We start from the raw sequence: 17,252 nt of genomic DNA, 5'->3' as shown, positions 1-17,252 counted from the left end.
TGTTTGGGTCGATTACTCCACTAATATTCATAGAAATGTTGATGGGGAAATTATTGGCGAGCGTGACAGATGTATGACTGGGTGAACAGTTGGATGGGCTGGCTGACAGAAGGTGGGATGGGTAACAATACAGTTAATTGCAGAGCTCAAAAAATAAAAGGAATGGAAAACTGATCTAGGCATAATATGGTTAGGCCAAAAAAATATACGTTAACTGGGATGAAGGGAAGTGCATCTTAGGAATAAATGAAAAAGCTTGATTATTGATAAAGGAATGAAAGAAGTTGATGAGGAGGAGGAGAGACAGACAGACAGACAGACAGACAGAGACAAAGGGGCTATGTGTTTAGTTTTAAAAGAGCATGAAGGAAATTTCTGAGTAAATAAGTGCTTTAATACATTGCTTGACTAATGAAAATTGGATGGATGGGTGATTGTTTAATAGACCTATTGGTGGATGGACGAATGGTGAGCGCAAGAAATTAATGAAGAAGATAAGAGATGAACAGATACCGAAGAACTGAAGAGAGAGAGAGAGAGGCTAAAATCCTCCTATAACCTCGCTTACTGTCTGCAAGAAATAGCTCATAGAGAGAATTCAACCAAAATCTAGATCCGTTTCATTTGGAGATGCTTGGCCATATGACTTCTGAACATGAGATCGTAGGGGGGAGACAGGCTAAGGAAGATTTCTGGCGTTGACCAGAAGTTTATATTAAGTACCGAGAAATCCGCTTAACTCTTGCGATAGATCTGGAGAGATAAAGAAGGAATGTGTACGGCAGACGGGTGTTGAATGAACTAGACAATTCTACTTATTTATACCTCTCTCTCTCTCTCTCTCTCTCTCTCTCTCTCTCTCTCTCTCTCTCTCTCTCTCTCTCTCTCTCTCTCTCTCTCTCCTGATGTGTGTGTGTGTGTGTGTGTGTGGAGGGAGGCTCTGCCTGAACTCTGTATGTGGACGTTTGCCTGATGGGTATGTATCCTGTGTGTGTGTGTGTGTGTGTGTGTGTGTGTGTGTGTGTGCATAAAATGTGCCCCTATTGCCTACTATACATCATGTCAATTCTCCCTTCTGTCATGACCATTGAAGATGGTGGCAGTGTCTACCCAAAGTGTGTGGAAATATATTCGTCTGCAAGTTTTTTTTTTTTCTTTTTTTTACCGTCATTGATGATCACGTCAGGATGATTCCCCCAGACGACAACCTAAGCTGGTGGCCAAATGGAATCAAGCTGGTGGGTTGATTTGACTAGTAACCAAGGAGACTCATTTCTACCTCATAATTATGGTTCATCAAATTATATGCATCCACGAGTTAGTATTCAAGCTGTGGGAGTGGACCATTTCCGTCAGATAAAAACAGCTCTACCCGGATCCTTGCCAGCTGCTCACCTCACCGATCTTCGTACTTTCTCACTCTTCATGAAGCTGCATCATATAAAGGGTTAAACTTAGCACTTACCGACAACACGAGGGTCAATGAGGCAGACGGTCAATTATTTAGTTATATGTCTCGATCTTCCTCTAAAACAAGATCTAAGCTTAAACTGCAGCGGCTTCATCTTGACCGCTGAACTGTAACAACTGACTGATACAAGAATATGCATGCTAGACACGAATAGGCTGTGTCGAGAATGGAAGAACTTCAACAGTCACCCTAAATCGCTAGAGGAAGTTAGGGATAAAGATGAAGCGGGGGATGCTATCTCGTTAGATCTAGATGGGATCGGATGGTGACGAAGAAGGACAACAACAGCAACAACAACAATAACAAAATGTTGACTTGAATTTGCCCCCAAACTGACCAAGATTCCGCCTGACGACCTAGCTTTTGTAACCCACCAGGTTTTTGTGGTTCAGCTGGGTTTTGTGGCTTAAATCTACTCCCCAAACAAGCCTTGATTGCAACTGAATTCGATCACGCTACTATCTTTGTAGTGTTAAAGACTAAGAGTCTGGTCCTTAATATCGTGTAATCCTAAAGGAATTTCAGTGCCTGGATAGTAGACGTCAAAGGCTACCTTCAGAAACTTGTCACTAAAAGACACAGGAACGTTTCTGTCGCACTACCACGCTGGATGTGTATCATTTTTCTAAGGAAAGTTGAAATAGTACGTTTCGGGACGATCTAAAGTTTCACACGTCAGCCAAAGTTTTCTAGCTATGGATACTAGTATACAATTAGTATACAAGTGTGAATCTGAATCCAGAACAACACGTACCGTACATCACATGTATTATCATTTTCACATTCATTATACAAGTCCACCTCCAGGATTATTTCAGTTCCAGCACATCCAGATACTGTTTTCATCAACATTATCTTCGTTCATCATCATCATCTTCTTCTTCTTAACTGTTGTAAGCATCAAGCTTACATTGTTATACATATCCACACAGTTTTGGGCTCAGATCGTCTACCAAGTCATAATGCACCACAAACTTACCACTGGTTATTGTTCTGTCAGCTTCAACGTCAACTTCATATGGAGCGCTTACATAGTAATACTTATCCAGTAATATTTAGTGGGATATAAGACAGTAATTCTTCTCGTAGTGTCACACCTCCTAGACTTAGGTCAAATATTTATTTGTTCACTATACTCTTCATATCTGGACATGAAAATGGCTATTGTGGGTGTTGTTATCACCTTCACTGGGAGTCCATTCCAGTCATTTTTTACTCACATTGAAACCAGCTTCCATTCAATGTTGTCCTCCAGCGTGCTGGTTTAGACAAGTTAGATGCATATCCTTTTAACCAGCTGGTGCTCCTCTAGAAGAATTGGGGTAGATGTCCTAATACCCAAGGAGTAGTTGGCAAGATTCTGTCATATCCTTTCTTTTCTTCCTGTCATACAAAGTTTGCAGTCCTTTTGCATCCCTCTTCAAATGACAACTGTGATAAGTTTGTTATTAGTTTTGTTGCCCTGCCCTGCACTCTATCTAGTGTGTAAATATCTTGAATTAGATGAGGAGACCAGCACTGCACTCCGTAATCCAGAATTGGTCGTACGAGGGACAAGTAAACAGACAGGAGAGGTATATGAGAGAGAAGGGTGTGAGTGGGTGGAGGGCAGCATAATGGCAGGGGACAGGGCGACATGAAGGCTATTTGCTTTGACCACCCCTTACTGGATTATGGCGTCTGGCTGTAGATATATAGACAATCTCCTTGTTCGAGAAATGCATTTTTCTTTTGCTTACCCCTGGTCGGCTGCAGCCTACATACATATACAACAGACGAAGGTGGTTGGTCTTGCAACATGCCTTTGTGTAGGTGTTATTGTTGTTGAGCAACCCCAGTTTGTCTAGCCGAGCAGATCCATCAACCGTCGGCAAGCAACCACCCTTGCAGGGCCGTCCCGAGCAGTGTAAATAGGGTTCCATGTACTGACTGATTGACTGAAATGTTTATCTATATATATAAAAGAGCCACGTTGTTTGTTTGTCCTTCAATCACGCCCAAACCAAAGACCAAAGACCCCCAGACCTATATATATTCTGAACCAAGGTGACCCAAGGATGGTTTTAGGGGGTCAAAATTCAGATATGGGTCATTTGAGGTCACTAGCAGAGTGTTCGGCTTTTTGGCACGGGCAACGCCGGGCACCCCTGCAGCCCAGTTTTTGGCATGGAGACTCACGTGACTTCCAGCCACGACATAGACTATGTGAGATTGACTTTCGAGGTCATTTGAGGTCACCGATGGCAGGTCATTTGAAGTCACCGGTAATAGTAAATATGTGCGCAAAAATTCTGTGCGTTAATCTGCAAAAGATGAAATAGAAAATTCCTGAACCTCTTACAGTCCCTCCTCAGAAGCATAAGAGGTACATGGTGTTTCTGTAGTAGAGAGTCTGAACTAGAACAAATAGGATTTCGCCTTTTTTTGGCCCGGCAACGCTGAGCACCGCTGCTAGTTAGTAATATGATGTCTGACGCAACGATCCAAGCTGTTTTTTTACAAACTCACTTTCTTAGGGAAAGCAGTTTTAGTACTAGATACAGCACAGGTAATTAATATTTTATTTTAGAAAAAAAAAAAGGAGAATAAATCAGATAAGCTCATGTTAAGAAGGCCGCTTGAACACCCGCGATAGCGTTTACTAAGTTTACGTCGATCCGCCGACTAAACACGACGTCAGTGCACTAAAGTAAAATGCATACAATTTAAAAACCATAAATGGAGGTGTAAGTGTAACTGGAGGGGCGTTGAAGCCTAACTTTGCTTCGACTCCCAGACACGACAATGATTGTAACCTACCTCACAGCGTTAAAACAAAATGTGCTTTAGGTAAAAACTGCGCAAAAACCGTATCCTGCGTTAAGAACGTTGATAATCAGGGAGTGTTCGGCTATCATCACATCCTTGCAAATGCGATCAAAAAGCAAATCTTTATGTATATCAGACAGGAGACACTCATAAAAGTATAGTACACTTTACTATCGTGACACACGGTGATTAAAATGAAACACTTCATATTCCGTGAAATCAATCTGCACAGTATGAAGCACAGTAATGCAACCTCGTATTTTGACTGAATATTTATTATTGTAAAGATATACAGAATACTTATATAACAAAAGAAGGTGGTGGGTCTTGCCACACACCTCCTTCAGCAATGACAACTTTATACAGTCGGTTATACATTCGTGGGTGTAGCCCCACGCCCTTTAGCAAATATCAGCTACAGTAGGCTATGTGCTGTAAAATGTAGCTGAATTTATAAGATATATTACATTCAGGAGTGAGAAGTAGTATCTGTCACAGCCTACGATGATGACACGACACCGCCTTATCAATAGGTCGTATGGGGTCGGTGGGTGATGGCCACAACACCCACCAACACGACACCACTCTCTCCCTCTCGATCACTCTCTCTCAACTTCATTACTTTTAGTTATTTATTTGTTTTATACAAGTCCTTCATTGGTACACACAAGTGTTCTCTTATAATATATTGACTTGAGTGGTGTATTTGATGTGGAAGACGTAGGCTGTGGGGCTGTGATGTAAATATGCAACTAAAATATGTATAGTGTTGAGTAACTTTGAAAAACATAAAAAAAACTATACGCTAAATTATAAAAAGTAAATAATCCTGTCAACACTTCATTCCAAAACGAAACTTCGTTACTGCCCACATTTTAGAAAATAATGCATTTTTTTTTTTTTACCTCTCCCACCTTCACACCCTCCCAAATTTTGCAGAAACTTAGAGTGAGTTATTTTCCTTGTCCTCCATGATAATAATAATAATAATAGAATGCGCGCTCCCGCCGCCGGACCCCCCCACCCCGCTACGAAGCCGCTGCCCCACCCTCACCCCAGGAGGACACCACAGTGAGCCAGGTAAACGAGACGCTGGCCCAGAGAGAGACGGGCTCAGGTGCGTCCCGACCTTGTGTCCCTCTTCCCCTCAACCGGACTAACCAGGACGTCGCAGGAATGCAAGACTACTTCTCGGCCGGACCAGCCCTCGTCAGGATCGGGGTGGGACTGCTCCAGATACAGTCCCAGGCAGCACCGCGGTAACGGCCACTGTATGTACCGGAGAAGGGACGGCCACTGTACGCCCTTCTGCTGTTTCCCTCTGCAGCCCCGCGATAACGGCCACTGTACGTACCGGGGAAGGGACAGCCACTGTACGACCTTCTGCTGCAGCCACATCTGGAGCCCGCCTCGGTGTGACGGCCACTGTACACACACCGACAGGCAAAGGCAAGAGGAGTGGAACCGCGACGACGACCACTGTACGCATCGGGGAGGGAACGGCCACTGTACATCCCTCATCCACCTCCTCCTTCTCCTCCTCCTACGGGAGTAGCACCGTGGTAACGGCCACAGGACGTACTGGGGAGGGAACGGCCACTGTACGTCCCTCAGCTACTTCCCGTTGGGCAGGCAGACCCGCGGCGACGGCCACTGTACTCACCGGGGAGGGAACGGGCACTGTACGTCCCTCATCTGCCTCTTTCTCCTTTGGGAGCAGTCCCGCGGCAATGGCCACTACACGCACCGGGGAAGGAACGGCCACTGTATGTCCTTCTGCTGCTAGCCCAAGGGACTGTGGAACCGCGACGACGGCCACTGTACATGTCAGGGAAGGGACAGCCACTGTACACCCTTCGCCCACAGTCCCAAAGGTTCTCCTGGAGGAGAAGGTCCCTTGTGCGGCCCACTCTCCACCCTGCAGCTGCGTGGGACGCGCTTCTGTCTCTCCCTCCAGGTGTGGTTCCCCGGAGGTGCTGCCGTTCCAGGAGTGGTGGCGAGGACCTGTTGCTGAAGGTGAGGTTCACGCCCTCCAGCCTGCCCCTGGATGACGCCGGGTCCTGACGGATGCCCAGCGGGCAAAGTGCTGCAGTCAGCCCTGACGGCTCCCCAACTTAGAGGCAACCGCAGTCCCAGGCCTCCCAGGGCCAGCCCTCTGACTCCAGGGCGGGACTGCTCTGGCCCCAATGACCGTCGGCCCTCCGCCTGGAGCAAGAAGCGGCAGGCCCAACTCCTGACACTGTTTGGCTCCAGCCCCGAGGGCCCCTTACCAGGTCGAGGCCCTGACAAGAAAGGGCCTCCCTGCAACCCAGACCAGAAATGCTCCCGGGCCGTGACGCCCCAGAGAGCTGTCTCGTGCCTTCTGCAGGAGGGCTCACCAGTAGGGCTCCCTCCTACCCCCGGGCGCCACCTCAAATGAGCACAGACTCCGACAGTCCAGTGATGATGCAACAAGACCACAGTGTCGTGCTAGAGACTCAATAGTGACAGTGACTGTATGTGTTATAGAAACAGTGAGACAGGAACACCACCCTTAAAGTGTCTCTACCCTAGTCCACTCAGAGTGCTGTGTTAGTACCTAAGCACCCCGGAATCAGAGTAATATACTAGTGTGCGGCGATACCCAAGTGCAAAGAGACCAGTGTACCACGCAAAGTCCACGGGACCAAGTATATGACCAGTGTCACCATACCTATGCGATAGTCTCTTGTGTAATAACTTAGGTGTAAGCACAGTGCCTATGTGATCTGCCAGTACTAACTAAACTGTCACTATACCCGATCCACATTCAGTGTACCATTGTATGTATACTGTAAGGAAGTTGGATCAAGGCAATATATGTGTTAAGGTGTCTTGCCGAGTTTTTATGCACTGTTCCTTTGTAAGTGTTCTATTTCCAGTCTAGAAAGAGGACCCCGCTCAGTCGCTGGTGTCTTTAGAACGAGAAGTTGGTGTAAAAACCTCCAGCATAACAAATAATAATCATTAATTCCTTACCAAACTGGCGCGGCCTTTCCATATTTTCTATTGAAATGAGTCTTTCACAGGTTACTTGTTCTTCCTGGATTACCATTTAGAAACTTAGCTCTGAAAGCTATACATGAAATGTTGTTTCAAGCCAATGTAAGCAAAACGCTCCTGTGTATCTGGAGAATATGTACAAAATACATGCACGGCCAAAGGAAGGGAAGATCTGAAACAAATAGAGTTCAGTGTAGGGATAGTGTAGTAGGTGTGATGGTGGTGGAGGGTGTTGTAGCCATCACTCACCGACCTGCTGATGGGGCGATGTTGTCATCACTTTCGGCCACGTCTGGTACTGATTTGTTTCACTATTCCTTTACACTACTGTTGTAATGCTAGGTGTTTTAGGTCCGGCTTCCCGTCTCGTAAACGCCTAGTGTGTAGCGGGGCTCTCTTTCTAGACCGGAGTTTAGACAAATAGGAGAGAGGTAGGACACAAAAACTCAAGGCAACAACCTTACACGTGTATTACTAAGTTGAACAGGAGAACGAGTAGATGTCACTGATACAGGTACACTGGACCACTACAACTCTTACGTCTAGATATGGGTTATCAGTATCGCGCAGGATACTGCTTGGATCACAGTGAATAGCACTTGAGACAGAGTATTATTAATTATGGGAAGTCCGGGTTTTCTATGTTTGTGGAGTTGCTAATATTGTTCCTTGCTGGTAAGTGTTTCTTTGGCACTGGGGTCTGGATATGGTTTTAGTATCAGGAGGTATTTTCTGGTGGTAGCGTATTCACTGTGATAGACCCGACTCTCAATGGGTGGCCGTATTTGTGGTTATACTGTCACTGTTACTCCACCACTTTGGTATCATCACCGATTTCCATTAGAGGGTTAGTTCACTGTTCTGCCTCTATATTACTAGGTCACAGACTCTGTACTAGTCTGTCACTCCTTTCGGGTCCGGGCGTCGTGGTGGTCAGGTACAAGGGCGGTGAAGGTGTCACAGCTCTGCTACTGACGGGGCTGGGTTCTGCAGGGGGCCTCTATATCCAGAGGCCACGGGATCACGTGCAGGGGCGTCCGTTCTCGTCCAGGACTGTGGGTGGCGAAGGGTCCTGCACTCTCAGGGCTGATGGAGGGAGTGCGGCCCTCAGGGCTGGGGCCGAATAACTGCCTGAACTTTTCATTCAGGCTCCTGACGGAGGATGAAGATCTCTGGTGTCGAGGTGTGGGGGAGTTCCCGCCTGGGAGTCCTGGGTGAGGTCTTGGGTTCCCGAGGGCTGCGGTCCCCAGGGCTTGGCAGCACCATCAGGAATGGGCTGCTGCACCAGTCAGTGTCGGGGTCTGTCAGGTGGGTCTCCTCCAGATCCGGTTGTAGGGGGAGATCAAGGGTTCTCTCCAGTACTCCTTTAGGCCCGAGACTCCCTGTGGGTCATGGGTCGGAGAATAGGCGTCAACTTCAGATGAAGGAGCAGCTACAGGCCGTCTCCGCCGTAGGGCCCGGCTACTGGCCATGGCCTTCTGGGGGCATGGCTACCAGCCGTCACCAAGGCCCGGCTACTGGCCGTGGCCTGGGGGAGTGAGCAGCTACCAGCAGACCCAAAGGCACCTTTGGAGCAGCTACAGGCTGTCTCCTGACAAAGGTGGGAGTGGCTACAGGCCGCCTCCTGGTTCCCCTCAGAGCGGCTACAGGCCATCTCCTTCAGGAGGGTTGAGCAGCTATGGGCAGTCTCGAGAAGAGCACCTTTGGAGCGGCTACAGGCCATCTCCTGACGAAGGCGGGAGCGGCTACAGGCTGTCTCCTTATTACCCTCAGAGCGGTTACAGGCCGTCTCCTTATCGAGGGGTGAGCAGCTACAGGCCGTCTCTGGGAAGTCACCTTCGGAGTGGCTACAGGCCGTCTCCTGACTAAGGCAGGAGCAGCTACAGGCCTTCTCCTTATTGCCCTCAGAGCGGCTACAGGCCGTCTCCTTCAGGAGGGTTGAGCGGTTACAGGCCGTCTCGAGAAGGACACCTTCAGAGCGGCTACAGGCCGTCTCCTTAGTGAGGAGTGAGCGGCTACATGCCATCTCAGGGATGCTGGCAGGAGCTGGAGAAACAGCTCCACCCCGAAGCTGGTTGGGGAAGGCTCGCCCGGAAGGTGGTCTAGTATTCCTGCTATGGTGGCGGCGGCCGAGTTCCGGGTCATAGGGGCGCTCGGCCCGAGAGGACTTATGCCGTTGTCGCTCCGGTCCCGGCGAGCTGTCGTTGCTCCTCTATGGGCTCCTTGTGGGGGTGTCTGGGCTCTTCCGGGGGCACTATATTGCATTTTAGTTCTAATGCTACCATTTACTCCTATATGTAATACGTCATACGAATGCCTCTGTATTTCATAACAGATTGTAACTTTTTTTTTTTTTTTGGGGGGGGGGGGTCGTTGCTACACACACACACAAATATGTGGCCACACCCACGAGTGTCCAATTACTGACTGTATGTGACTGTATTTGCTGAAGAAGGTGTGTGGCACGACCCACCACCTTATTTTGTTGTATTAGCACTCTGTACAACAATAAATATTTCAATTCGATTCATGTGGATTAGAATATTCCGCCGACGTCTATACGGTAGCTGGCCATATCTAATGTTCTAACGCACTTTTTAAACTTTGAAAGGTGGCTGTCTAACGCAAGTTAGGCTAGGTTGTATGAGGTTAGGTTATGTTTGACTAATTCATTAAGGTTCCCATAGCTTTGACACAGTAATTAGTGTTTTGAGTATGATACATTGACGCGTTCAGTCGGAGCGGTTGTCGGTAAACAACGCAGCCAATCGGAGAGATCGTCTGTATACATTTCCGCGGGCGATACTGTCGCTTCCTTAAATACCCTCAGATAGGTATATTTTGCTTTTTTTTCTAATTACTTCTTGCAGTCAGAACTCAACAGACAACTATCTCTGTGTCATATATACCAAAATTACTTACTCTGTGTTCGTGAGGTTGGTACAATATAGTTGGAATCGTCGCGCCCGTTTGGTAAATAATTACCTGTTAGCTCAAGTTACACAAATTCAGTCGTAAATATAAAGTGTATGTTTGAGAATACCACCCCTGAAGGGGGGTGAAAAAGATTTGATGATGGATGGATGGACGATATACGGAAAAATGAAAGGATCGGAAGATGGATAATGGTGCTTTCGTTTAGAAAACAGAATATTCACCTGATTTAATGCTGGACGATAAAAAGCGCGGGAAGGTCGCCATAAGTGCATTATGAAAATTTCGCCGCTTTCCTGAACCGTAAACCAAGGAATTATAATGACTCTTCCCAATGGTGACACGAACTCGTTAGCTGACGACTCAGGGGAGGACTTAGTGAGTACTGATGAACAAAGAAACGTAGAAGTTAGGCTGCCAGATAGGCGTTATGATTGTGTTAAAGTGTTGGGGAGCATTCAAACCTTTGACTCTTTAGCAGCAGTTCAGTGTGATCTCAGAACCTGTGAAGTACGAGCACAAACGATTAGCAGTTAACATATGTTTAGCATCAGTTCAATAAGCAAATTATAGCATATATGATTTATTAATAGGATACACAGTAAGCAAGTAATTTTGTTTTCATGGGCAATGTTTGGAAGTGGTGGTTCCCTGTCAACACCAATGTAGATTTCTTTGAATATCTCATGTATGATTTAGTTATTTTTGTTGTTTTCAGATACAACTTGTTCTATTTAAACTATCTGTACATGGGGCAGCATTGTAGATAAAAGTAGAAAATTGTAGGATTGCACACTTTTCTATTTCAGTACTTTTAGTGAAAATGTAACGAATCCTTCTCGTATGACTATTTTTGTCCTTGTAAAATTTTTGTTGCACTGCCTCATTTTTTCTTCCTTTTTTCCTGTGCATTTTAATGTGATTGAAGTTATTTCAAACTGCTTTTCTTTGGCAGAACACTCATTGACACAGCCTTTTTTTTTTCCCAGGTGATCATGATAGCCTTTAAAGGTTGAATGGGTTTCAAAGTTCAGGGAGAAGTATAGGGTTGAGCACTATGAAAACTAGTTTAGAAATCAGGGAAAATTGACAGCTTAAAATCTGAGCGAGGTTGTTAGGACAGTTCAAGCTTTTGAGGAAAAGACAAAATGATATACGTGAATAATTGGTAAATGTAAAGTTTTGGCCCCCAAATTTTCCAGAATCTTTTGAGTCATTTTACATTATCAGGCTAAAGTAGAGGGGGGTCTTTTCTGTGACTTTTCCATTGCAGATGCTTCATTAGTACTTAGTACCGATAAATAAGGAAGGGGATTATACCTTTCGCTGGATCCATTATCATATTATATGTCGTAGGCGCCAGTGTGTTTGCACACATTGGAATTGGTCATCTAATGGTGGCTGTCCTCTGTGCTCAGTCTCTGGCAGCCTTCTTATTCAGTCCTTTATCCCTGAGGTCTCACTGTATGACCTCATCCCAAGTCTTTTTCAGTCTGCCTCTTGCATCCCTACCCCTGACATTCACACTTCTCACCTTCCACACCCAGTTGTCATTTTCCATCCTCTCATCATGCCCAAACCATCTCAACTTACTCCTCATCACAACATCAATACATTCCAGTCCCATCCTTCCACTCAACTCTTCATTTGCAATCCTAGTCCCCCCAGGCCTCAAATTCAAGGACACGCTACAGATCCATCTAATCATTGTCATTTCTGTACATTTGAGCCAATGAGTCTCTTCTTCCTTTACTGGTTGCCAGTAGGTCTCGCTTCCATATCTCACCATAACCTAACCTATTGTGACCTGCCATAACGTAATGTTAATGAATGTGCAGTAGCAGAAGCAGGTAGGGCTCTTGAATCGTCCTCTCCCCTCCATATTTACTAAATACCACACAAAACATTTGCAGTGGAAAAATTTGGAGTAGCTCCCCTCTTACTGGGTCTGAAGGTTTCAAGAAACAATGTTATTTTTGCTAGTTTTTGGGCTGAAATTTAATATACAGTATACTGAAGAGTTATTGCTTTTGAGGTGGAGGTGAAATTTGTGACCTAGATGATGTATGAATGTGTAGCCCGTTTCTCTGGGCATGCTGGTTCATAACACTTGCTCTTGTGCATTCTCGTCATTTATTTATTATGTAATGTATTTCCTGACCTTGCCAGACCCCATTTCTTAGGGGGAAAGTCAGGTTTGAGATGATGACTAAGCTAAGTGAGCAATTATACATGCAGCTATCACTGATTCTTCCAAGCATTTGACTCGTATTAGTGTGTTTTTTTGTGATGACATAAATTTGAACAGTAGACTACTTGTTTATTTTATGAGCAGACTATTGCACATTAAAGCTCATCTGATCTGGTTAATTACAGTACCGGTATAATGTCTTAAATTCTGATATTGATTTGAGTGAATAAATGATATACAGTACTGTACTGTACTGTACTGTGTAATTCGTAAGTTAGGATATAGTGTGAAAGTTCATGTTTCATTTCCTTTTTCTTGTGCAGCTTTTGGATGGGTGCCAGTAAGTATTTGAGGATAACCAAAGTAAAAAATAAAAAAGAGAGAGAGAATGTTATTTATTTATTTATTTTTTTTAGGTGTAAAAGAAAGCTAGAGAACACTTCTTACCTGTGATATGAGTGACAATAAACTGCCAAAATTTGCATATATTTCTTGAATGAATTTTCTTAATAGATACTAGTAAAAGTTATGTTGGGTTATCTGGTGTTTAGTCTCACATATTCTTACACTTTGTATTCTCAGGATGATACCTCTAGTGTAGGGAGTGGCTCAAACGCCGACAATTCACGTAGTGGGACACCAACACCACGCAGGAAAGGTCGCAGCAAACGAAAACGCAAGAAGATCCAACAACCGCTTAAAATGGGATATAAGTTCATGTAAGTTATTGGCTTCAGAGATATAGTGATCCAGTAGTAGTATTCAAATGCAGCACTGGGAATTAAGTACAGTACCTCTATGATACAGGTGGCCCCCACTTTATGAACGATCACACAACATAAATTTGCTTTAAATGGGATTGTGTTTTTTACCCTTCGCTCGCCTAACAAACGCCAATATTCTCTTTAACAAATTTTTTTCCATGGGCAATTTTAAACAAGGATGCTATCAATCAGCATATTCTACCATAGCATCACTAATGGAGAAAATGCACATCATTCACTCCCGTCCTACCATCCAAAACAGTACAGTACCTCGCTGCCAAATGTTCAACATTTACTTTGTCATCATGCCATCCAGATGCCCTGCTGCAAGCCCAGGCAAACAAGTCACCAAGTCTGCCAGAAAGAGCCTGGCTCTTGAGATGTGTTGTGGATTAAGCGATAGAGAGTCATATAGTACACAAATATTGATTGAGATTGAACAAAAAGGATTAATACAGATGGATGGGGGAAAAGTTGGGGTCCTGAAACCAAACTTCATTTAACTCGTGATAATGGGTTCGCACAATGAAATATCGCTTAGCAAATTGTCTTTCAGGAGCATAACCCATTTGTAAAGTGGGGGCCTCCTGTATACCTAATCATTTTACCTGTACTAGCAGTTCACTGCAGTGTATGGTGCTTGTATGCCTTATTGAGCATTTTATCTATTATTACAAGAGTGCAGTACTATGCTACTAATTAAGTAGTGTACTTGTTTGTACTGTATAACAGTTTCACTCTACATTCTCATCATTGCCATCTTAGTTGGTTGTGTATATGTATTGAGCATTTTTACAGCCATCCATTCTTACAAAAGTTCATCTGGAAATTTCTAACCCTGAATCTTGTTCCATGCCCAGACCACACAATTTTTTTTTTTTTTTTTTTTTTTTTTTTTTTTTTTTTTTTTAAATACAATATCCTTTTGGCTGCATGATATTTCAGAAAAAAGTGCTACTGATGTGTCAGCAAATAAATACAAGTGTCAGCACTCAGCATCATTGTAACTGGAGCTGCATTTATCTGCAGCCTCAAGCACAAGTATTCTGGCATGGACCACTCATTGTGAAATATTGTCACTATTATTATTATTATTGTTATTACAGTATTATTATTATTTTTAAAGTATTTCACATTTAAATTTACCCACCATGTGACTGTAATAGCATTTTATGATGCAGGGAAGACCATAGTGCCCAGTTCAAGGATATTATACGGTTCAGTGTGAGAACGTTTAAGTACTTGGGTAGTGTGATGAGTAAGGATGGAGGTTTGGAGGGTGAAGTGCTTGAAAGGGTACAGCAGGGAAGAAAGGTTGCTGGTTCTTTGAAAGCAGTGATAAGAAACAGGGAAGTGAAAAAGTTACTACATGACAGTATTGTGATATCAACTCTAACGTACGGAAGTGAAGCTTGGACGTTGTTGGAAGGACACAAGTCAAGAGTGAGAGCAGTGGAAATGAGTTATAGTAATCCCTCTAATATCCGGACGCCCAATAACCGAACATCCCCACTAACCGAACCTTATCGTCCTGGGATCAAACATTCCCAAAATGGTCCGAAAATCCAAAAAAATTGGGAAAAAAATCGATTTTTTGCCGTCCGTAATTTGAACTTGCCGCGCGCGCCGCGTGAGAGCATTGTTTTGGTTCATCATTCCTCCGACATCCGATAGAGCGCCGCTGCATCCTCCCCACTTCCCGCCTGTCTCTCACAGCGACAAGACCTACGCTCTTCGTCATGGCTGCCCACGTGCTCGCTTTTGTGGTGGTGCCGTACTTGCTGCAAGGCCTCCTGCTGCTCTCTGCCCTACTCTTAGTGTGTGTGATGATGGCCCCGCCTCCTGAGAAAAGGAAGAGAGTGGTGTTGACTCTGGAGAAGAAACGGGAGATATTGGAGAAGGTTGATGCGGGTTGGTCTTCCTCTCGCATTCTCCGCGAGTTCAACCTGGCCCGGTCGACTTTGTTTGATATCAAGCGTTCCCGAGACAAGCTCATGCAGTACACGGCTGACTTCTCGTTGAGAAGCAAACGCAACGTGGAGAGGAAGGTTATGTTTACTCCCAAGTATGCAGAGATCGACCGCTCCACGTTGATTTGGTATCGACAGCAATGTGCAGCTGGTGTGATGGTACGTGGAACGGAGCTGAAGGCTGCTGCTGAGAAGTTTGCAAGGCTTCACGACGCCCTAGACTTCAAGGCATCCGAGGGTTGGCTCTTCGCGTTCAAGTTGCGACATGGCCTTACTAACCGTAAAGCACATGGCGAAGCATTGGACGCTAACGAGGATGGAGTGGACGAGTTTCGGCACAAGGTGAAAGGCTTGATCGACAGGGAGGGCCTCACTCTCGGTCAAGTCTATAACGCTGACGAAACTGGCCTATTCTATCGCTCGGTGCCAACGAACACTCTCGCCGATGAGACGGAAGCGTGTACCTGGCCGCAAGCTTTCTAAGGAACGAATATCTGCTTTGTGTTGTGCCAATGCTAACGGCATGCACCGGCTTAAGCCCGTTATTGTTGGCCGTGCAAAGCAGCCTCGGTGCCTTCGTGGGGTGATGGATGTCCTTCCTGTCGTATGGTACCATTCTTTGAAAGCATGGTTCACAGCTGTGATTTTCAAAGACTGGTTTCACCATCACTTCATCAAGGAGGTCATACATTACCAGACGAAGACACTGGGAATTCCTCGCGACCAGGTAAAGGCTCTCCTTCTCCTCGACAATGCACCTGCCCACCCGTGCGACAAGGACTTGGTTGCTGAGAATGGTCGTATTAGGTGCATGTTTCTGCCACCTAATACGACTGCTCTCATTCAACCAATGGACCAAGGAGTGATCGTGGCAACAAGCGCCTGTACCGTCGGAAGTTCCTGGACGAGGTGATGGTGGTTCTCGAGGACGAGGACGAGCGCAGGGAAGGACGTGACACTCGAGGCAAGCGGACTTTGGAAAACCTTCGCCGCTACAACATCAAGTCTGCGCTGTACAACTGGGCTAGTGCATGGAAGGAAGTCCCTGTGAAAACTCTTGAAAATGGTTGGTCTCGTCTGCTTCTCGGAACAGATGTGGAGTACGATTTCCTAGGGTTTGACGTGGATGACTTCCATGCACGGCTACGTACGCACGGCGACGATGTTGATGTGGACGATGTTCGTGAGTGGTTGGACGACGATGAGGGCGATCCTGGGTATCAGACGTTGTCTGATATCGAGATCGCGTCTTCGGTTGCTGGTGTCAGTCCTGAACTTGAAGATTCCGACGACGAAGGCGATGATGATGCAGACTCCGCCCAGCAGGACACTACTCCAGCCATCCCCAAGCTGAGCGCACTCCGGGAACATCTAGAGTTCGTCCTAGACTACCTGGAACACCCGGACTGCGACAGGGAGATGGGGCCCTTGGGACTCGTGGAGGAAGTGCGTGCTTTCCGGCAGCGCATCATCAATCGCCAGAATCGTCGGTCCCTTGCGTCAGTCAACGATTGACAGTTTTTCAGGCCCGTGACCCCGCTGTGCCAAGCCCTGGTTCCACTCCATTGCCTCCCCAAGACAGGTCCTCATGCTCCGAGCCACAGCCCAGCACATCAGCTACAGTGGAGTCACCGCTCGACGTGAGTTTGCGGCTGTCTTCAGAGTCTTCTGTAGTCGGTACGCCATCACCACTACCCACCGATGCACCCCTTGGACGCCTGCCAGTGATACTCTCGGGCTCTGACAGTGAATAAACAGCAAGAACTTCTCCACTAGACCACACGGGAATTTTGAGTGTTGTGCAGTGAAAAAAACGGTGTGTTGTGTTAAGGTTTTCAAGTTGGGAGAAAAGACTAAGTAGAAAAGAAATTTAACGTAACTAACCTTCTTTGTTTTGGCTTTGGAAACTTAAAAAAACTTGGGAAAAGTTAATGTGCAACACTTAAATTTAATGGAACATTATTTGGACTAAAGTGAACACTGTGAAAAGAACGGACTTCTGTGTGTTAGTGACTAAGTTCAGTGCAAGACTTCAGGAAGAGTGTAGTGCAAGTGCTTCAGGAAATCGTTCTTACTGTCAGAGTCCGAGAGGA

The 17,252-nt window shown here is 45.6% G+C and overlaps 1 protein-coding gene across 2 annotated transcripts in view; it reads left to right on the top strand.

The window, feature by feature from the left end:
* The first annotated feature begins 10,487 nt into the window (after positions 1-10,487).
* LOC145412142 (polycomb protein EED-like) overlaps positions 10,488-17,252 on the top strand; it is a 43,806-nt gene continuing 37,041 nt past the window's right edge. For both annotated transcript variants that reach the window (XR_013899537.1, XM_080282075.1), the window contains exons 1-2: positions 10,488-10,612; positions 13,008-13,144. Coding sequence is in view for 1 of the 2 variants with exons in the window: in XM_080282075.1 (XP_080138201.1) it covers positions 10,556-10,612; positions 13,008-13,144 (194 nt within the window). In the remaining variant the exon portion in view is untranslated. The remainder of the gene's footprint in view (positions 10,613-13,007; positions 13,145-17,252) is intronic.

Source organism: Coenobita brevimanus, chromosome 92, assembly GCF_032717465.1.
Source record: "Coenobita brevimanus isolate Jiangsu-jjx chromosome 92, ASM3271746v2, whole genome shotgun sequence".
Classification (NCBI taxonomy): domain Eukaryota; kingdom Metazoa; phylum Arthropoda; class Malacostraca; order Decapoda; family Coenobitidae; genus Coenobita; species Coenobita brevimanus.
This window is presented reverse-complemented; position numbering and strand designations above follow the sequence as displayed.